General features: G+C 41.6%; 2 protein-coding genes across 7 annotated transcripts in view; one reads left to right on the top strand and one right to left on the bottom strand.

Annotated features, from left to right (window-relative positions):
* Positions 1–10,136, bottom strand: part of LOC125012220 — a 37,531-nt gene extending 27,395 nt beyond the window's left edge. For all 6 annotated transcript variants that reach the window (XM_047592047.1, XM_047592045.1, XM_047592050.1 and 3 more), the window contains exons 1-6: positions 9,838–10,136; positions 4,883–4,984; positions 4,152–4,354; positions 3,605–3,771; positions 1,799–1,933; positions 884–972 (exon numbers count right to left, since the gene is read on the bottom strand). In XM_047592047.1, the coding sequence (XP_047448003.1) occupies positions 884–972; positions 1,799–1,933; positions 3,605–3,771; positions 4,152–4,354; positions 4,883–4,984; positions 9,838–9,876 (735 nt within the window). In that variant the 5' untranslated portion in view covers positions 9,877–10,136. The remainder of the gene's footprint in view (positions 1–883; positions 973–1,798; positions 1,934–3,604; positions 3,772–4,151; positions 4,355–4,882; positions 4,985–9,837) is intronic.
* Positions 10,137–14,371: 4,235 nt separating this feature from the next.
* Positions 14,372–16,394, top strand: foxb2 (forkhead box B2). Its single transcript, XM_047592399.1, has one exon. The coding sequence runs from the start codon at positions 14,888–14,890 to the stop codon at positions 15,839–15,841; it is 954 nt and encodes a 317-aa protein (XP_047448355.1). The 5' UTR covers positions 14,372–14,887; the 3' UTR covers positions 15,842–16,394.
* The last annotated feature ends 6,471 nt before the right edge of the window (positions 16,395–22,865 follow it).

The raw sequence follows: 22,865 nt of genomic DNA, 5'->3' as shown, positions 1-22,865 counted from the left end.
ACTTGCCTCAGTTAAGGTCAGTGATCATGACTCCACCATAAGAAAGAGGCTGGCCAAAAAATGATCTCATGGCAGAGTTCAAAGACGAAAACCACTGCTGAGCAAAAAGAACATCAAGCCTCCTCTAAGTTTTATCAGAAAACATCTTGATGATCCCCAAGGCTGATGAGACGAAAGATTTGGAAGGTGTGTATCCCATTACATCTGGTGTAAAAGTAATACAGCATTTCAGAAAAACAGTACCAACAGTAAAACCTAGTGGTGGTAATGTAATAGTTGGGGCTGTTTTGCTGCTTCAGGATCTGGAAGACTTGCTGTGATAAATGGAACCATGAATTCTGAAAAATCCTGAAGGAGAACGTCCGACCATCTGTTCGTGACCTCAAGCTAAAGTGAACTTGGGTTCTGCAGCAGGACAATGATCAAAAACACACCAGCAAGTCTGACCACCTCTGAGTGGCTGAAGAAAAACAAAATGAAGACTTTGGAGTGGCCTAGTCAAAGTCCTGACCTCAGGCATATTCAGATGATGTGAGCTTAAAAAGGTGATGCATACTCAAAAACCATCTAATGTGGCTGAATTACAACAATTCTGTAAAGGTGAGTGGGTCAAAACGTTTAGGGGACAATCATTTTTTAAACACAGGGCCATGTAGGTTTGAATTTTGTTTTCCCATAATAATGAAAACCTTTGTGTTTACTTGTGCTATCTTTGACAAATATGTAAATTTGTTTGATGATCTGAAACATTTAGGTGAGACAAACGTGCAAAAAAATGCAAACCATTGCATATTATTTGCTGGGTAAAATAAATACGTTCTATTCCGTTTAGTGGTTGCATAAAACAGACCCACTGAAGATGGTGAAATGGATGAAACTCTACCTCTTTATCTGTGGTCAGTGAAGTGAGTGCTATGGTCATCTCTCCATCAGAAAACTCCTTCAGCTCCACAGTCAGCCGCTGCATCAAGTCTACATCCAGTCAGCACACACAAACAGACTGACAGTTATATGAAACACACAAAGGGATACAAAACAATTTCACAACAGACAGAAGAAAAACACAAGCGTGAATGCCCTCTACAGAAGAAAGCGGTAACTGAAAGGAATATTACTTTTGGTACAAAGGGATTAGACTGAGTTTTACGGTTTCTAATTTACTTTTACTGCAAGAAATACAAAAAAAAAAAAAAAAAAAAAAAAAACAGATATTAAACAATTGTGGTAAATGTGTCCCCTTTTCTTATTAAAGTCCCTTTTGGTCTAATTAGACCTTTTTATTCATATTTCATACACAAACTGTGTTGATTGACAGCTCCCTCCCCTGCTGTTAGCTTTGTTGCAAGATTATTTACAGACATTTAATTGTTACTAGTTTTTAAGTTGCATGACATCGTATAACTTCCAGCGTGGGTTAACAATGCTCCCCTATGGGCTGGGTATATTTCTGCCGTGTCATACCAGAGGGAATTAATAACACAAATAACGGCTCCATTATAGGGTCTCTTCACACTTTGCCTATTACTAAATGGAGGTTTTACATATAGTGAAATAAAAACACACAAACTTGCTCGTAAACACTTAAATCTCAGGTATATTTATTACAATGTTAGATGAACTGATTGGTAAAACTAATGTCAGCTTGCTAGTCCATGTAAGTTGGAGAGTAAAGGCTCAAGGTACTGCAGGACATAGACGCACGTAGCCTACGCTGGTGCGTTCTCAGTCTGGTTCACTCTACAAAAACACCACGCAAAACTGTACAACCGCCAAACTAATACAACTGCCTAATACACACCTTGTAGCTTTGATTCACCCTGTTGACCAACAGTGACATCACTCCATTGCTCCATGGATCTCACAAGCTCCTCCAGCTGTGCTGACCGGCGGCCATGTTTCACCCAGAAAGCATCCCTTTGCAACCGCAAGGCCTCTGTACATACAAAAAAAAAAGAAAACACACACACACAGAGTTGCCATCAATATATACATCGTGGCTCTTCAGTCCTCTATTCAGTTTCAGTTGAAAGCACAACATGGCAATTTTTGGTTTGAATTTCTGCCTTTCACAAACCAGCTTACAAGCCTGACCTTCTCGTATAGAGAAAATAATCAGCACTACAACTCACTGTGGTCTCATGCCAAGGAGAGCCACTTGCACTAATATATTGTCTCAAGATAAAGCACCACATCTCCAATTTTGTTTTTGCCTTTTCATCGTGAAATGGTAGCTTTTTAGTCATGTTCACTTGAAGCCAAGCTCAGCTCTTTCAGGGAGTTATCCTTGAAAACACCTGAAACCTGCCAATACTGATCAATAAAAGCCATTAATTACAGTCAATGAGCTGGACTTAATTAAACTAGACGGTCACTGTCTGTTGTCACCCTTTAAATTATTTTTTATCATTGAACACATGGTTGTGTGCCTGTCACAGAGGCACCAAAGTAGCTGGTGAATCATTCACTTCTAATGAAAGGCAATAGTGACATTCTAGGACTATGACTTTGTCAATATTTATACAAATAAATGGATCCAAATACTTCCCATTGGTCTCCAAACATAGATATTTTTGTTAAAAAAAAAATGTAGAAATTTTGTGACTTCTTGGTCCCTAAATAATGGAAATACAGTATTTACAGGCCAAATGTAATTATGTTAGACATGTTAGTCGTAAATAGCTAATGGGTACAGTTCTCTATAACCTCTGTAACATTGCTCTTTGGCCAGACCCGCTACGGTTTAGAAATAGAATTGATCTAGTCGCCTGTTCAGGAATCAATGAACTTGAAAACGCACCGTCCAAAGAACTCTCACACAGAAATATGAGAAGTGGGCTGCTCACAGCACAGTGCATCGTTCTCCTGCTCTGTTCCTTTCCTTTCCGTCTCTGCACTTTGCTTTTCTCCTCTCACTTTACTTTTTATCTCCATTGACCTTAATTCACTTTCCCTCTGTCTCTCTATTTAGTCTTTAAATCGCAGTGTAAGAGCGAAAGAGGAAGAAAGCAGCAGAGCACTGCTGAACAGATTGTTGAGACACTTCTGCAATCAAATCTGAATGGTTGAATCATGCACACGCATACAGCACATGTGTTTTATGTCGAAGCTTTTAAAGTAAAGCTGATTGGGGTGAGCTGTTCCAATACCTGCGCAAAAGTATTCTGTGGTGTGGCAAGGTAGTTTTACATCTAACACACACAGCACACACATATAGGTTACACAGTTTTGCTTGTTTTGCCATCTACCCTTTTATCATTTTTAGTATTATTGTATTATATTATTATTATTAGACCTTCCTGGTGCTACTTTAAAAAAAAAAAAACACTAATTTGTCTCCAAATTCTTGCTTTTTTCACTTTAGAGGAAAAATACACCTCTCTGGCTAATGGAGAAACACACTAACTCAAATTAATAAAAACAAAAGTCACATTATGGGACTTTGTGTGTCTTTCTGAGCTCTTCCTTACTCACATTCACCACCCCTCATCTCTCTCTTTCTCCATCTCTCCTGGTGGGTGTTAAGCGAGTCATGTCAGGGGATTTGTGTGTGTCCTCCTTCATCGCCCCATTACTCCCCCTGGGGGGGCGCCTGCGCCTCCCTCACCTCCAAGAATCTCCCCCAGCGCTGCTCTGATGTGCTCCGCTGCCTCTTGAAGAATCTCTTTGGTGACTGTCGTCACGGCGGACAATGCCCCATCATCCCCCGCGTCCCGCTGCCCATCGTGATGGACCACTTGCAGTACGCTGGACTCCAAAGTGTGGTACTCAGAGCTAGGAGAGGGAGGGAGAAGATGGGGTAAAGGAGATGTGGAGGGCTGCTGGGGAAGGAGGCATTTGCATAAATACAACTCTCCTTTGGGTCATAAGGGATGAACACACACAGGCCTGAGATATACAGCCAAACAATCTCATTTTCACATCAACAAATAAGTCTTCCCAGTCAGAACCCAGAGCGCCTGTATATATTTGTGGTTTGCATGTGCGTATGTGTGTGCACTTAAGTGTTGTCTGTACACAGCACTTTTAGGTAACATTTTAATAACTTCCCCGATGTCTCATCTACGAAGAACTTAAACATTAGCTGAAGTTTTCCGCAAATTGACCTGGGTCCCGTGGTCTGGACGTGATTTGTATAATGCGAGTGTGTTCACCTGTCTAGCAGGCCGTCTCTCAGCAGCGTGAGCGAGAGCCTTCCAGCGTGATGGAGCTTCACGAGATCCACATCTTCCATCCAAAGGAGCAGGCTCTCACAGATTTTTACACTCCGCAGATACTCCACGGTCTCCTCAGGTAACACGGTGCCACATCGTTGGCCGCACAGCACCGGCACACACACTCCACCTGACGGCTCCTTCTGGAGCACACAGAGGCCCACGCAGCACATGAAACCCATTTGAAAATTGAAAGTGCATTTTTATGATACAAATAATCAGATAAAAATGTAAAATTTATGAAATTGAAAGGCATTTTAGACAATTTTAGCCCCTTTGTTGAATTTTGTTGTACATATAAGAAACTTTGTGTGCATTGCTCGTCCAAATTTAGCCCTTTGGTTTATTTAAGCTTTTTATTTTTGAGTATTTCTTTAAAACAACCATAAAAGTTGATAACATCCTTCTAGACAATGGTGGAGTCTGAGCATGAAAAGAACAAAATCCACACATATTATGTCCATACACAGACACAATAACACAAATCAAACTACAATAACTACGTTTTGCTCGTTAACCTGACAATCATAAAAAGTATACTCAAAACACACAATTTGCAGACTAAATAATGCTTTTAAGGAAAGATATTTTGATATTTTGAAGTCCATTTGGAAGATTGGTGAATGATGCATGACATCAATATTTACACAAACATGCACAAATCACGTTACCTGGCTGAGGTGAAGTGCCAAGCACAGTGTTGCGGCCACAGTGTCAACATCTGGCTCTGGTCCACCTAGGACGGCATGAACGGGACCCTCCGATACATCTGCCTGCAAATGCACACACAAACGGGCAAGGTTTTCATTTCTAGACGTGCGTGGAGGCGACATCGTCGCGTGATGCTTGGCCTCTGTTTTCTAGCATTGAGCACAGATCTAATAGAACTGAAGATTTAATGTTTGATCTGGTAGCTGATATGCGATAAGTAATGTATCAGTACAGCCCCACTGAGCCAGCGTGACTGCGTTAGATGACTGCAGCATTTTGAAACCGGCAGTATGCATTAATAATGAAATCATGTTGCTGCAAGGTTTAGCTCGTAAAAATAATGCACTACGCACTTCTCCTCGTGCCAAAACCGGTTGCAGCAACAAAAGCAACAATCCGGGAGAAACTTTTTCACTTCTAGCGCCGTTTACTGGAGGAGTGATGACTTCCATTAATTTCAGTAAACAATGAGGACAAACACTGCTCATTTAGGTTAAGTGGACATTAATGACAGCTCCATTACAGAGATTAAACATCTATCTCCGGGTGAAAAAAGGCATAAAATTGTGTTTCTCCCTTCATTTGTTGGCTGCAACCTCTCGGTAATAAATTGTAATATAATAGTCATTTAATGAAACCCTTCCTGAAAATCATAACCTGATTCCGGCATGGACATTCAATTTATTTTTGTGGTAATGTAAAAAAAATAAAATAAAATAATAACAATAAATGAATCATTAAAAAAGCTATAAAATGCTTCCACAGTGATCTTTTTGTCTAATAATTGCAATTAGTGAAATTATATAACGTGCATAGCGTAACGGTCTGGTTGTCCTTTAAATCTGCACTCGCAGACACTCGCAGCAATCCACAGCCTGGGTGTCCTCTCTCTGCCAATCTCAAATATTTTATCTAAAACAGATGAGCTGAATCACCACCAGTACAAGGCCGGCCTGCAGCCTGCTCCATTAATCACAAGGCAATATGTGGATACAATGAATATCACGTCTATCAGTAGCTCATCTTAATGGGCTTGTTTGATGGGAGGGAATGGAGCAAGAAGGGAAAAGCAGCTTTGCAGCACCAACGACTTGCGGGAGGACTTGTTTATTCGTGTTCCACGGCTGAATCTACCGCGTAACGCGAAGCACTTTAAGCTTCACACCTGCTTCCTCTCCATCTCAAACCTGGGTAGAAGCTGTATTTTTGAGTCGGCTTCATAGCGAGAGTCGGCGGCCGCACTGAAACTGGCACATTAGTGCACGGGCCTCAGAAAATCAGCATAATGTAAGTGTGTAGTTAATGGGCTTTAACGTTCAAAGCACTGTGTTGCACTACCCATTGCTTAATGATTTTTTTTTTTCACTTTAATGTAACTCCATGCTCCTGCTTTCTTTAACATCACCCTGGACAACACTTAGCAAATTTGTTGACATATCAAATATATAACGGAGTCAATTTAATGGAGCTTAATGCCACAGTTAGATTAACTAAGCACTGGTGATAATGCATAAGGAAAGGAGCCAGCGTCTTGTTGCTGTTCGTGCAGCCTCGCCATGGAGGCCCAGATGGATAAATGAAATGAGGGGTGAAGAAGTGAAAGACCAAAGCGCAGAGAGGGAGGGCAGGAAAAAAAGGTTAGAGGCTGTTGATTAGATGGGGAATGGGAAAGGAGGAGTGTGGTGAGACTGGAGGAAGGAAACCAAGGAGTCTAAAGAGGCTTATAAGAAGGTGGGGCTGAAATATACTCGGCGTGTCAGACATATAGAAAAGGTGTGTGGGGGGAAAAAAAAAGTGACACTGAGAAGAAGGGGGACGCCACGAAGATGAACTGAAGCGAGGAATGAACGGAGGACAGGGACTGTGAGAGAAAGAAGGGTAGGACAGCGAGTTCTCCAGCCAGTTCCTTCATAGGAGGGAGAGAAGAGGGGGGGAGAATAAATCAATAGCCAGAGAAAAGGAAGCGATGCATTAGCAGGAGAAAAGGGCAGTGTCTGTGCCAATGCAACGGGAGAACACTGGTGTGTGTTTGTGCATGTGTGTGTGTGTGTGTGTGCGCGTGTGTGCACGTGCACATATAGGCCATCTGATATCTTTCAATGTGCACTCAGCCCCCCCTCCCTCAGCCCTGTCTCCGTGTCATATTAGACTCCCCTCATTTTGGCCGTTATGGTTTGGAAAATAATGTAGAAATGTCTTTTAGCTCATCATCGCCCTGAAATTAGCATATTTATAAGCCCGGTAGAAGCTCCTTCCATAAAAGGTGTGGAACAATTAAACACAGCCATTTAATGTATTCTGAAACAGCAAAGGTTTGTACTTATGGTTCCGCAGAGATCGGCGCAACTGATCCTTTACTGGGCTGTCACCTTAAATACATGTCCGTGGAGGAAACCGAAACCCTGGGGAATCCGTCCTAATACAGATTGAAGGGCTGGGCTGGGAATGGGATGCAGTGTCTTCTTGCTTGTGTGGTCCTTGTGACCGCACCACAAAGCTATTATTTACACAAATGTGTACATACGAATGGATCTTTTAGTGGCAGTGTGTCTTGGACCACAATCCAACTCAGAGTTTTGTTATTCAGAAAAAGAAAAAGTACAAATGTTTTTGTGAGATGAAACATAATATGTTTAAAGATGCTACATGCTGAAACAAGCTGCAAAGTTTTCAATTTCCATTTTAGTCTGGTTATTTAAAAGAACAAACGCGTTTTAAGTGATTGCACATTCAAAGCCAAACTCCGTTTTTGAATCAGTGCCCAGAAAACATCGAAGCCAATGTTTTTCCATCTCACCAATTATGCGATGCTGTATAAATTTATAAAAACGAACTGTAACAAATGTTAGCGCACCCTAGACACACATATAGAGTTTAAAAAGGCTCTCCAAGTAGTCTTAAAACTCAACTTTAAGGCTCTATATGTGTGTGTTAGTGCGCGGACTGGGAAGGTCAGATACTGGAAGCGCACTAAGCAGATTGCTTCAGCTGTATGCCAAAAAAAACCCAAGAGTGAAGGAGCAGAGCTGTGGAGCTATCCAGAGGAAACTGAGTGAGAAGGAAAGATGGGTTCAGTAAGTACTTAGAGCCAGGCCAATTAGAGGTATGGGTGTTCTGGATCGAAGCCATCCAGAGAGTAGGGAGGGAATGAGAGAGACAAGGAGAATGACAGAGAGTGGTCAGCAAAAGAGAGAATCATCAAAGTGTATATTGGAAAGCTGGGAGAAAGACAAAGTGTGCATGTGCGTGCGTGTGTGTGCATGAGTGGGAAATGGTTGTTAATCATGACATGTGTCACACTTTATCTGAAACCTCCATGACACTCATCAGTTGACCCCCTTATCACTTAATTACCCCGCTGTGCTCTGATCTGCAGATTTCCCCCTCAGATCTTTTCTTCTTCTTCTAAGCTTTCCCTATGTTTATGTGAAGTACGTCCCAGACAAAAGCTCATCATCTCTTTAAAATTTCATAGGCCGTTCAAATGCAGGTTTGTACTGTGCTGTATTGACAGACATATTTTCCATAAATAAGCCAAATATTGCAAGCCAAGTATAATGCAAGCCTGCACGTTGGGTTGTATCAATAATGCAACAACTGTAAGTATCTAAATGGTTGGGAACTGTGCAGGTTTGACCTCTTGTGAAGACAATATGTGAATATTTGTGTGATTTTTACAAAAATGACAAATACAACATTTTTATATGCTAATGAAAATCGTTTGATTTGATCAACAGCTACTAAATGCGATATAGTATAAGTTAGCTTGTTACCTTTCAACAAGAAGAGAAAAAAAGCTAAATTATTATAAAACTTATGTGTAGTCATGTTTTAGGTGACTACAATTTTCAAGCCAACCTTAATTTTCTAAGCAAAACTGCTTAGAATATGTTGAAACTGAAGCCAATTTAGACTTTTCTTTAAATCGACTAGCTTCTCCTATGCTGTAAACATTTACAAAGATGAACAGTATCAAATGTCAGCCCACCCCAGACACACGCATACGAGTTTAAAAGGACTCTCCGATTACTGGGCGTACTTGTACTATGCCTAAGTGAATACATGTTCATTGTCTCTTCGCGTGTACGTGTTTATGGTTTCTCACGCAACATGTTGTTGAGCTCAGAATGCAGCCTAAAAAAAATAAAAATGCAGCAGAGCTCATATTAACTGGAAACAAACACGTGTGCTGGGGGTAAGGTCTATGTTGACACCCTTCCAGGGACAATGTCACGCACTACAAATGTGTTCGTGTCGTTTAAGAAGCACATGTAGAAAGAGCAGCTTACAGGGGCCCATGACCTCGAGGCATGTGCACAGCCCATGAAAGGCTCCCTCGTGTGAACGTTTGTGCAAGGGTTGCACTGCCAAATGTATACACAAGTGAAAAATGTACAGTTAGTACACAAAAATGCAAAAGGAATATGGTGTGAAGAGACTGTTCCGCTGTGACTTTCCTCTCACCTAGTCTTTATGAATTAGGCTCGTGAGTATTTGCATGAGGCTCTTCTGAATGTGTGGACAGATACCCAGACCTGGATCAGATGCAAATTGTGAGTCAGTATCTGCAGAGCAGTCAGATAGCAGGGAAGGACAGCCTCTGGCTAAACTTGTTGATGTCACGCCTCCCCCTCATTAGAAATCAGCTCCCATTCAAATCCACACACTGATGTTCCTGTCATCACAACGTGCTTATTGTATGGGACAAAACACGCCTTTCTCTCCCCTGTGCTGTCGTATTGGCGATCTACAGGTGCTTTGGGGACCGAAGGGACGTGAGAGGCTTTTCGTCGTGCGCTTTTTTTCAGCAACAGGAACGCAGCCTGTAGCACAGCGGTAGCAGCTTTCCCCGTCATGGTCTCATTCATTATCCCCACAACCTGGTGTTAACGCCGCTGACGGCGCTTTAACTCACCCCGAGTCTGCCCTGGACCCTCCGCAGATACTCTTCCATGTCGGCCTGCGTCGCTACGGCGCTGCTGCAGATCTCTCCATAGACCAAGTTTCGGCAGTAAAGGTTGCTGATATGTGGGTGTTTTTTTTTTTTTTTCCCCTGTCTTCGCCTTCCGAGTCCCCCCGCTGCGCTCGTACACTGCAGCACTCTCTGCTGCTTGCTGCTGCGAGCCGTCGGTCCTCCCCTTTCTCAACGGGGTGAACCCACAACACCGAGCAGTGGGTGTGACGGTAGGAAGAGGAGATCCGACGGAGGCGCGCTCCGTGATTCAACCGCGCTCGCCGCTGTAGGAAGCCCCCCTCCCCACTACATCCACCCTCCCCACCTCCACCCTCCCTCCCCCATTACACATTACACATCCATATCCCATCGTGTACACAGTCGCAGTGGCTACCAGCGGTAACGTACACTGAATGTGGCGAATGATGAACGGTAGCGCGCCCGCATCACGTCGCTACTAAACCTTTTTTTTTTTTTCATAGCCAGTGGCGTTTGTGTTGGTTCCGGCACCTTGACACCGATGCACTGAAAGAAATGCCGCAGTATAATTAAGGAGCAGGGCCGTACCTATCTGGTGTGGAAGCACTTTAATTAATCTGAATAATGGTCCTGAGAGACGGACTCTCTCTCTCTATCTCTCTCTCAGACACACACACACACACGTCGTGTTTCTATCTTTGTGAGCACCTTCCATTGACATACAGAATAAAATAATGGATAGCCTGACCCTAACCCCTAACCTTTTGTCTAGCACGGAGGGCACACAGACAAATAGCCTATATCTATCTATCTATCTATCTATCTATCTATCTATCTATCTATCTATCTATCTATCTATCTATCTATCTATCTATCTATCTATCTATCTAATAAACACAGTTCTGTTTTGGATCTAAACTGTCTGATAACAAGTAGGCCTGGACTACCAAAATGAAATCATGCTAGATTAACGTCTAATCTACCTGCTGAAAACAGAAATGGGATCATAGTTTTTTTTTTGTTTTTTTTTTTCATAATTGGGTGAACATGTGTGCCCTTGTGTATGTGGCTTTTAGTACAAAATCACTTTGGCTGCAGTCCATGGTAGAATAACTCTTTTAGAGCCCCTGCCAATGGAGCAGCTCCGCTGTTTAAGATTTTCCTTTGAGTTCTGAAATTAGGTTTTAGGGTATGAACAGAGCGTATGAAATTTGACTGACAGTGATATGAGTAGGAGTAGACCTCAGAGCGGTCACCACCATGGAATTCAGGGGATACTTTTAATGGGACGTGACAAATACCCTGGTAGTCGCAGAAAGAATGTGAGGTGACTGCCTCAGTATGAATTTATGACAAAGGTCAGCTCAGTGAAGTTCAGTTTAACACATTATAGGCTACAGAGTCTTCAAATTAGCCATGGCTGTATTTGCACAAGCAGTGTCAAAGATTTACAGCTGAGGAGGGCACAAAACATCCACTGAAGTCTTTACGATTTAAAACAAATGTAAATCAAATAGAAGCAGTGCTCACAAAGGAAGCATGAATGAGTGACTTATGAACTGTACAAGAGATTTAATAGTAAATGTCACTTCCAGCGCGGCACATTTAGTTCCTCAAGTTACTTGCATGTATACTCTAGTTAGTGTATACATGTATTCACACTAGTCAAAAGCTAAAATTCAGTGAGAAGATGTGTCCAAATTTTGGACTGGTAGTGTATGTGAATGTGCACAAGACAGAGACAGAGGAGGGACAGCAGGGCAAAAATATAAAATTGCAGTTCAAAGCACAGTGTCGCCGATGCAGCAGATATTATTACAAAATCAAGATGAGAAAATTAAATGTACCATCATTTCTTCTTTAAGGGTTCCCTTTATAATAAGCAACAAGAGATTTTGAGATTTAAGATGCCATTATGTGTTTTATGTAATTTTTTATTAATTTTTTAATTTATTTATTTTTTAATTTAAGATGGTAAACACTAAGCCCATCAAAACTAATGGACATAAATGCTGTGAGTTGGTACCTTACTACAATATGAAAGTAATTATGAAAATAATAATATCAAATTAAACTCAGTCTGGTTCAACTAAATGATGTTACGATACAGTGAAGATTGACAGAACAGAACACAAAAGGTCTAAAAAAAGAAAAACATAAAAACTCTAAAACTATTTGAACTATATTCTTTGTCATCCCAAGTGCAACATTTATAACATCTGATAGTTTAAAATTATATTGAAAATTACAGATACTGATTTGCAGGTTAAAAACATAATTTTTTTCTTCTGCTTTGGAAGTTTGAGCTGAGGGGGAAAAAAACGCTCCAAAGTTTTATTTTTGTTTGCCACTGTGTTGAGGGATGAGGATAGTTTTACCTGAGTTGACTGAGATCGCTCTTGAAGGCAACAGGCAGACACACTGCAGCTTTGATCCGCTAATGTCCTCGCTTGCTCGCTCTTTTATGGGCAAACTGAAAGATCTGTCGTATTTTGCCTCTGAATAATTCCCCATTACACAAGTGAGCCTCACAGCGTCTGCACTGCAGTCCTACGCTGGTTTAATTTTCCATTGAAAACAATAGGCCTCGCTAATTGATTTTAATGGCTCTCTCCGCGACGATGCGCCCCTTATGACTTGGAGAGAGGTCTTTAAGATTATTATTATTAGTATAATTGCCATTACCCCCACACTTTCCCTTTGCGAATGGGAGACAGAGAAAGAATATCTTTGCCCTTAAGCTGAACAAATAATTATTAGAGACTGGAAACAAACAGACGACCGTCACTCACACACGCGCCTGCACGCACGCACACACGTACACACACGTAAAGCCTCCACCTTGGAGCAGACCCCCTCCTGGCGACCCTCATTCCCTCCGCCGCCCTCTTCGTGCAGCGTGCCGCTTGTAATTTATGCAAAATTAATTGATACATCTTTTATAATTGATGTGCTGTAAACTTAATGAGTAATTTATGTAATTAGTCAATTAAGGATAATTCCAGCATATGTTCCGTATGCCCAGAAGGTGTGCTTTACAACTAGTTATTTGTCCAGGAGTTGGGTGCAGGCGAAGACTGCTGTAGACTACCTAATTAATTTTGTTATGCAGATCAGCCACGGTGTCTATTTAACGGCCCCCTTTGTGAAAACAGATTTAATATTGATCTTTCCCGGGCGTTTTAAGAGGATGCTTTTTACCCGCGTTGGCCTCTGAGGGCCTCGGAGTTTCAAACCTCATTTTTCAGGTGCCCGGAAAACAGTTGCGCAAGGAAAACAAAAACACGAGCAACAACGACGACGATCGCCTTTATTTAGTGGTGAATATATAAATGTTCGCCGTTCGTCAGGCGAAGTGGCACTAAAAAAGTAATTTTCCTTGCAATTACACGATGCCTTTAAAATATGCTCTCCGTTGACACGGTTGACCTTTTGAGTGGGCTTGAAGGACCTAGACGTAACGGAAGAGATACACTGGCTAATTAATTGACACAGTTTTGAATATTCATACCTAATACAGTGAGCTTGCCCTTAATTACATTGTTGGACTTCTCTCCTAGGAGGCTAAATCACGGAAGGCTTAATTATTGTAATGTATTCGAGGGCCCACCGGGGCACCGAGGAAGACAGGAGCCGTCAAGGACCCAGTCATGACACCTGGCCAGAGAGAAAAGATGGAGGGAAGGGGAGCAGCTTTTGTTGTTCTCCGCTGAACAGAATTCAGAGCAGGGGATGAAGTTTGTTTACATCCTTGTAGGATTCACCAGAGAGTGTTTGAACAGACAGACAGCCGCCGGACTCCCCTCTCAGCAATTAATCAACAACAGCTCCTCTCTCTCTCGCCAGCTCTCTCGCTCGCTCCCTCTGTGTGTTTTCGTGTGTCTGTGTGCGGGCTGCACGTGTGTAATTGAGAGCAGAGGAGTAACGCGCTGATGATGGTGCGCGAAGGAAGACATGATTTATTGTTGGCAAAGTCTGAAAGTGCAATCGAGCACATTTAACAAAGAGGTTGTTTTTATACATCCCATTCTTCTGTTTATTTCCTCAAGTGAAATGAGTTGGAATTCAGACGCATCTTCTATGTCACGGTGATTTTAGTCATGTGCACTTGGATGTTTAAAAAAACGGTTCTGCAAAGCAATTGGACCCATAGCACCCCAACATTACAGCATGTCGAATTCAAACTTTTTTTTTTTTGAGAGAGGTCAAAGGTCAGGGTCATCTACGGAGGAGCAGTCTCCTAACATTTCACAGCACTGTCCCTTTAAACACAGATTACTGGTTGATATCATTCACTCTGCACCTCTTCACTTTACGCGGGACTCTTTGATTGGCAAACAGACGATTAGAAGCAAATGCGCGCGTTAACGCACCTCCCCTAATTTTTATTCATTTCTTTACTCCCATCTCATCTCATCTCTCTCTCTCTCTCTCTCTCTCTCTCTCTCTCTCTCTCACACACACACACACACACACACACACACACACACACACACACACACCACTCTGCTGTCTCCTGACGTGTCCCCCAAGTGTCTGGATAACAGATAATAGAGCCGACGACCTGCGGGGGTCTTACAAAAACGGCGGTCGGCGAGTGGGAGCATCTTAAAGAGGAGAGGAGCACAGCGCACACAGACAGACAGCGAAGCAAACCGGCCCCCTCACATCTTTCATCCGCCGCGGAAACAAGGGGAACTCACAGGACCTGTCAACTTTTACGCGCGGACACCGACTTTTACGCACAACTTCAAGACTTTTATCTGGCGAAGAGACAGACGAAGCAACTTTATTCCGACGCAAGAGCCTCTCAAGGACCGTACCTGACAGCAGTGGGCCTTTGGTTGTATTAACTGATAAAAGGCAGGTAAAAATCTGATGGCTCAGAACTTTGGAACAGATCAGTCAAATGGAGACTGATGGGAAGCCTGTTACATTAACTCCGTAAAAGATAGCATTAAGAATATAACTTTTTGTTATTTATTTTTTATTATTTAACAATTGAAACTTTAAAGAGAAAAGGCGACCAGCTATGCCACGTCCAGGAAAGAACTCTTACAGCGACCAGAAGCCTCCATACTCTTACATATCACTGACAGCGATGGCTATCCAGAACTCAGCCGAGAAGATGCTGCCTCTGAGTGACATTTATAAGTTCATCATGGATCGCTTTCCATACTATCGAGAGAATACCCAGCGATGGCAGAATTCCCTACGACACAACCTCTCGTTTAACGACTGCTTCATTAAGATCCCCCGACGGCCTGATCAGCCTGGAAAAGGCAGCTTCTGGGCTCTGCACCCAGACTGCGGTGACATGTTTGAGAACGGCAGCTTCCTGAGGAGAAGGAAGCGCTTCAAGGTGCTGCGTGCTGAACTGGCCTGCAAAAGCTCCCCGATGATGCACTACTTCCACCATCACCACCACCACCCCGGCAGCAAGCTGGGCACGGCATCCGGCCACCACGACCACTCAGCCGCTCCGCCAAGCGTGGGTCGGCTCCCTCACTTTCAGGGTTACGGGGGCATCGCTTGCGCACAGCCTGGCGGGTTTAAACACCCATTCGCCATCGAGAACATCATAGGAAGGGATTATAAGGGCGTGGTGGCCAGCGGGCTTCCCCTCACCTCAGTCATGCACCACCTGGGTTACCCGGTTCCCCCACAGCTGAGCAGCGTGGTCAATTCTATGTGGCCGCACGTCGGCATGCTGTCAGAGTCCATGGGTGGCGTGTCTATGCCAGCATCATCTGAGTACGCGCCGTTCAGCGTATCAGCAAAAGGCATGTACCACAACGCCAACGGGCAAACCCTGCCTGCCGTCCCCGTGCCAATAAAACCCACCCCGTCCCTGGGTCCAGTGCCGGGATTGACGGGGCTGCAGTCCGGCCCGGCCCAGCTCTGCTCACCGTCCACAGCGATGGAGAAAAGCGATCTGCTGGAGGGGAAAGGAAACCCTCTACACCCGGCCCTCCTCCTGTCCTAACCGGGTAATTTTGTTTTGTTTTGTTTTTGTTTTTTTGATAAAGTTCTACAAAAGAGAGAGACATTGTGGTTACATGAAACAAGACAAAACAGGCCCATCAGAGCCATCATAGTTTAAGTTAAGTGAAGCTATAAGAGGGTTGTAAAAACTATGGTTAACATTGTGCCGTTTACTGAAATTTTCATTAGACCCATGTTCATTGAAATCATAATTTATTTGCACACTTTGTGAGGGCATTTACCACATAATGTAATGTGGCACAGATAAATACAATCAGACAAGATGAACCCAAAGAAGGCTCTGATTTAGGAGACTGTCTAAAATTCTTTACAAAGGCAAACTGTTAATGTTTCTTTTGCTGTTATTCTACTTATTTCACTTCCATCTACGTCAGGCCTATCAGCTAAAGTCAAGAAGGCCTACATGATATATATTTTTTTTTAATTAGGCCTGTTGCACTTTTTTCTGTATTACTTATCCGTGCATTGAAAATGTCATGCTTGTATTATAACACTATTTATCTTAAGATATTTATAAAGAACTTAAAACCTAATCTTTGGTGTTGTACTTATTCTAATTACATTTCCCAATGTGCCTGTGGATTACTTTGTGCGCAATAGGTGAAGGATAAAAATAAGATAAATTATGCGATGGACGCTGGGCATTCTTTTTTTACATTAGTGCAAATTATTGTGACATGCAGTTAGTTCTTGAGTATCCTCACTTTTAAAATTAAATTGTCCTGATTTTAGGCTGTGGAATGATTACTTTCCTAAACACATACAACCCACTATAACAGGGCAATTTACTTTACATGCAACCACCAGTTGCTCTAATAAATGTATCATTTATGAATTATGTATTCACTTCATTTTTACAGACGGTCGCTGCAGATGCAACAGATGCCTAATTTTAATTTTTTTCACATTGATTTTAACTGCAGCAACGTGAAACGTCTCATCGTGCAGTATCTGGGGCATTTTTACAGGATAAAAACACAACGACATAAATGTAATATGAGCTTTTTGCGTGCTCTACAAAACAATATTTAAAATCCAGCTAGAATACATAATTTTGCCTTTTCACAAGTCCACACTCAAAATGAAATAACTCAGCAGATGATGATACAGATGGTAAAATTTTCAAGCTCACAATTTGAGTACGCATTCTTCAAGTGAATAAAAAATGAGAATTGTAAAAGGATTTTTAAAAATAAACCTTCTGTAGCTGCACTTTATTCAGTCAGATTAGAGTCTTGCTGTCACCTTAAATGTGGCCTATTTGCGTGCGCACATTCATGCAAGTGTGGGCATTACAACAGGAATCACATCTGGAATGGCGCACTGTATGTGCACAGGCTGCGTCCTGGAGAGGTCTGTGTGATCTCCGCAAGATGGATATGAGCAGTCAGCGCTCGCGACTGCAGCTTCCCAACTTCAAAAGCGGGCAGGGAGATCGGATCAAGTTTGCTCTTTTGTTTGCTCTGTTTAAATGAAGCTTTGAAGCTTCTCCTCTCCAGCAGCACAAAGCGCCAGGTTCAGCCCACTGAAAATGACTTATATTTAACCTCCCATCCCCTGTTTAGCATCCCAAAGGCTCCCACAGCCGACACTATTGTCACACCAGCCTCTGAACAAATAATTGAGATGCACCAGTGGAGGAGAGGCGTGGGAGTGAAAAATTAAAACCTATTTGGGTGTCATTGCAAACGAGCAGAATACACATAATAGTGATTACCTCTTTTTCTTCCTCATCCTGTCGTCTCTTTATTCTGTGTTTTGTCTTTATCCATTTTCCCTCTTTTGGTGGTTCTCTGTAGTTTCCTCTTCAACAACACCTCGTCTATACTTTATGTCTCATCTGTACACACGCACACATACACATGCTTTCTCTGCAGGGTGTCTGTAATTCCTAGTTAAAGGGAACTGAGATTTCTACCGCACGACAAAAGTGTCAGTGTGAAAACTGTGCCCGTGTCTGTGCCTGTAGGTGTCTGTGTGTGTGTGTGTGTGTGTGTGTGTGCGCGCGCGTGTGTGTGTGTTGCTTTAATTCCCTGATCAGCAGGCCTCAATGTCTTTAATAGCCCTCACTGCATTAGTGCATAATTAAATGCCACTAATTAAGACACAATAAGAGGAGTAATAATGCAGCCATTACTACCCTCCATGATCCTCTGTCTTCACAACATCAGAGTTAGATGCCTCAAGAATTATAATATCACACAAAGTCTCCTAATGCGCACATGTGTTTATGTGCATGATAATAGGAGGTGTGTGTGCAGTTTAATTTTCGAAGGGTGGAAACTGGGCTGATTGTGTCAGAGCAATTAAGAGGGTATGCTAAATGACTGTCAGTCTCAAAAACAAGTTGTAAAGTAGAGATACAAATCTTAGACGCTATTATTTTTGTAGGACAGTTGGCTTAGGGGGTTCATTTTAGATCACAGGCTACACTTGGTTGTGTGTATTTGTTTGAAATGAAGTGATAAGAAACATGACTGCTGGATTAATTAAACCTTTCCGGTTAATTTTTCGAAAAAAAAAGTCAAAATATATATATTTATATATATATATGAATATATATTAAATATTGAACCAGGAGCTGAATGTCTTCAAACTGCATTTTAGAGCAATTATTGTAAATAAGGGAAAAACGACCAGGTTTATTTTAATGTCTGACTCCAAAATGAAAACCAAAGAAAACATCTGTTCTGTGGTCTGTCGGCTGCACTTTCATCTGATTTTATGCTGATAACGACAACGTGATAGACAACTTAATTTAAAATGGCATGGACTAACCAGAAAAAAGAAAAAAAACAGAGAAAAATAAAATCCACCATTTTTATGGGATGATTTTAAGGTGACTCGTCTCTCGTAGAAATTTAAGATCCGTAAATGTGAGAGAATTTCCCCTTTGGTGCTTAAAAGCAACAACTTATTAGAAGCTGCCGTGTTTCTCAAACACTGGATACTGATGGCAATTTGAACAAGTAACCCCACGATAAAGCTCATGAACTGTTCCAAAGTTGACCCCTGCAACAACAACACAGGTTTTTGCTGACCGCTGATGTGTATTTAATTATTTAACGTTTGAGCAATATGTACATACAACTTTGCAATGCGCGAAATACTTTTGGCACCGATATGAGTGCACCTGCCACTGACACGAGAGAACTCATAATTCATGTAAAAAACAGTTCATCATGTGAAATGAGACTTTAAAATGAATAATAGGAGTCGTATGGATGAATAAAACATTTAGGTCAGAGGTGTTTCACTGTCAGCCCTCTGAAACGTAACGTGGCGGTCTTGAATAGATGATGATACATTAGTGGTAATTACCCACACTTCATAGGGGCCAGGGTGGCAAATTCTACATGCGTTTCTCTTAATGATCAGCAAGTGCAGGCCATCATGATGAGCAGCTTAATTCATCTGATCTGATCTACCACACACACACACACACACACACACACACACACACACACACACACACACACACACACACACACACACCAACCTTAAATATTATTCTTTGTTCCAGACAGTGGTCTTTTATTCAGTATATTGGGAACATCAGAAATTTGTTCTAATTTCTTTAAACCTATAATTGCCATACAAGGATTCCCTGTTCAGTCACAGCTTCACAGATCATTAAATATATCAGCACTCCAACTATAGATGGAGGCGTAAAGCTACATTACAGCACTTTGTTAAGCAGTTCTACCACGGAGAGACGAAGAAAACGACGACCTCATTATTTAAAGTTAACAGGCGTCAAATTGTTTCATATTTGCAGGGTCGGACAACACGTTAGAAAAAATCCGGCGGACGGTAGGCGTCTCAAACCCTCTCACTTCACTGATGACACATGGAGACGTAAAGGTCATGAAAAGAAGCAGGGGAGGAAAAGACACTAGGAGCATGACGATATTGTGATTAAAGGTTTCTTCCTGCGCCAATTCAAAAAGGGGTTTCTTTTTCAATTTAAATACATTCAGTGTGGAAATGCATACTGTAAGAGTGACTAGGTAAATATACACACTAGATTCTTACAGTGTCTCTTAATGAAGTTGGTGTGTGCCATCTGAGTAATGCTACATTTAACCAGCTACATGTAAATGTTCAACATGTTCTGTGTCATTAAATTAAATGATTAATGATTTTTTTTAATTTATTTATTTATTTTGTGTTATCAGTCAGCTATTTATCCAGCAATTACACACTTTTTTTTTGTCTTTTTCATGGCCAAACACCAAATTCAGTCTGTACACATTTTAAATAAAAATATGTCCAAACCTTACACAATCACTGTGAGCTTCTAACTTATAACAAACACATAAAAAAAACAGTTATAGTTTATACAGAGTTATAACCAGAAAACTCTCCCTTTGTGTTTTTTCTTTTGTATTAAGATGTGATTCCAGTGCAGATAAAATTAACCATAAATCTAATCGTGTATATTGATTTTCTCATTTCCTTTATTTTTGTATTAATTAAAAAAAAAGCACTATTTCTAATGTTGTTGACAGGGATTTTTTTTTCTTTTTTTGTCTCACGTTGAAGCTCCTCTCTATAATTAAATTGTCACCGGAACACCCATCCTTACACCATACGTACAAACACAACGTATGCTCTGAATTCCATTCACTCTAAGGCCTGAATGGTCCACAGTGTAACTTATTGTAACATTAAGTGTGATTCAGTGCGAGCAGGCGGCCGGCATACGGCTTTCTCTGCTCTCACCTTTAAGTAACGGTCGCGCTGCCATATTCACTGCCGTGGTCAGGGGAGGGGGCGGTCATCTGGCACGTGTCGAATGAAGTCAGCAACGACCAATGAAAAGACCATCTGAGGGGAATTAACGCGCTGGCGTCAGGCCTGGAGACAGAGAGAAGCTGTCAGGGGAGTGAATCCTAACGACAGGTCACTCTGGACCACCGCACATTATTCTAACTCTTCCTTTTTTTGAATTCACTCCATAATTCACTCTGTGTCACTCTGATTCTTCTATCAGCCTCCTTTGTCTCTTAAAAATATCTTACGGTCACATAGGACTTGTCTGTTTTTCTGCTCTTCAAGCTCATAATTTTATTTTCTTCCAGTCTTTCACCCTCTCCAAAATAGTCTCACCGCTCTCTCTCATTCACCCATCCACCTTCCTTTCTTCCTCCCAAATAATTACACAATGATTCACTGATCAGGGGTCAAACTTTGCCCAGCCCCGAGGCTGAAGTGTATTGTCTCTGCTCCGTCCTCAGTGTAAGGTCCTCTGACGCAGCTCATATCATATTCAATCTGCCACCTATCTTTATTGCTCCGAATTATTACACCTTATTAGCCATTATTAAACTTTATTATCAATTCAAGACGGGTCAACGGGTCAGCCGTTCTGGCCTCCTTCCCACTCCTTTCTCCTCTCCTCTCCGACTTCCCCACTTCCACAATTTCTCGGAGGAGTTCGGGCGAAAGAAGTTCCGCGGCCAAAAAACTTTTATCAGCACTTTTATCCGAGGTTAAGTGCTTTCTGAGAGAATGAGGCTCATTTGAATCTTCAATAATAGAGATTAAAAATGGAAATGAACGAGTGTGTCATCGCTTCCTGCTGAGTTTGTACTTGAGATTTTTAATCTTGTCACACAATGTCAAAACATAATAACTGGCAGCGTTAGAGAGAAAAGCGTATAACAGAGGTTTGACTTACGCAAACTGTCCTGCATCTAGACAGGCCTCGTGCTGTTAAAGGATGACTGCATTTTAAGACATAAAAGGGAGACAGAGGAGGCTGATGGACGACTTAACACACTCGAAAGAAATGTGTTTCTGATTTGTCGCATAAGCTTATGTATGTTAAAGCCACAAAAGCACTGGAGTTTGATTTGTCTTGTACCGACTCGTCTTTAACCTGTTACTCATATGCTGTATGCTATTCTATTCAGGACCTTATTATTTACATGAGATTTAAAAAATAATAAACCAATTCAGCAACAATAAGCATGAAAATGATTAATTCTTTGAAACTGGCTTGCTTTGAAGAAAGAGCAACCACGGAGCACACAAAGGCTTGTTTGATTGATCTTTGATCATGGAGCACCAGAAGTCTTTTCTGCCACATTGAGCAACTGAACTGAATCAGCAAAGAGCAGTTGAGAGTCATTTTTCTTACTGCACAAGTTTGAAAGAGTCAACTTCCATTAAAACAGAGCTGAAGTTTCCATTGTTCCTTCCCTGTGAAAAAGGAAGGCTAAAGGGTCGCTTTCAGCCTTGGGCCTTTGGTCGGGAGGATGAAGTTTCAGTGAACGGTGATGTGCATTGAGTCAGTTAAAGTTTACTAGGAAATGTAATGACAGCTTTCTTCTCGCTAGTACTGGTTCATTCTTGTTAGTTGGTATTAACCAACAGCCACGAGTCACACTCGCTCTTTGGTTAAGACAAGACTGCACATTTATCTTTGAATAAATGTTTTCCCAAGGCGTCTTGTGTATGTGCAACGCCTTAAACCAAAACAACACACAGGTTTGTTTGCAGCATGAACATGGGAAATTACGCAGTGATCGAGTGGGTGTTGAATTACAGAGCACTTCACACAGATTCACTCTTCTTCAGAAACTGTTAATGTGTTTTCAAAAGCTGCGAACAGAAAAGAGCACGTCTCAATGGAAGGAGAAAGCCTTCACACTGAAAGTTGTACTGAATAAAATTAAAAAAATAATTTTACTAAGAGCTTTAAAACATTTTTGGCTGTTAGTTAACTTTTTTCACACAGCGAATTAACAAAATGAAAGCCACAAAATAAAAATGCATGAATTATTATTATTATTTTTTTTTAAAAAAACGTGTAACTCCTGAATAAAAAAGGTTTTAACACTAATGCACTTGACAATGGTAGAGTGTTTTGGCAACAATGTACTGTTCTCTCGTTAGCGTTAATTGCAGCTGTGACAGCAGTTAAAGGCAAGGTCCTCCTCTGACTCCCAATCATTTATCTCTCCATTACACAGAGCACTCTGGGTTTTTATTGGTGT

Source organism: Mugil cephalus, chromosome 8 (assembly GCF_022458985.1).
Source record: "Mugil cephalus isolate CIBA_MC_2020 chromosome 8, CIBA_Mcephalus_1.1, whole genome shotgun sequence".
NCBI lineage: Eukaryota > Metazoa > Chordata > Actinopteri > Mugiliformes > Mugilidae > Mugil > Mugil cephalus.
The sequence above is the reverse complement of the archived record's forward strand: the minus strand, read 5'-3'. Positions and strand labels throughout refer to the sequence as shown.

Coding starts and splice junctions, on each gene's coding strand:
- foxb2 (XM_047592399.1), top strand. CDS start 14,888: ATGCCACGTCCAGGAAAGAACTCTTACAGCGACCAGAAGCCTCCATAC.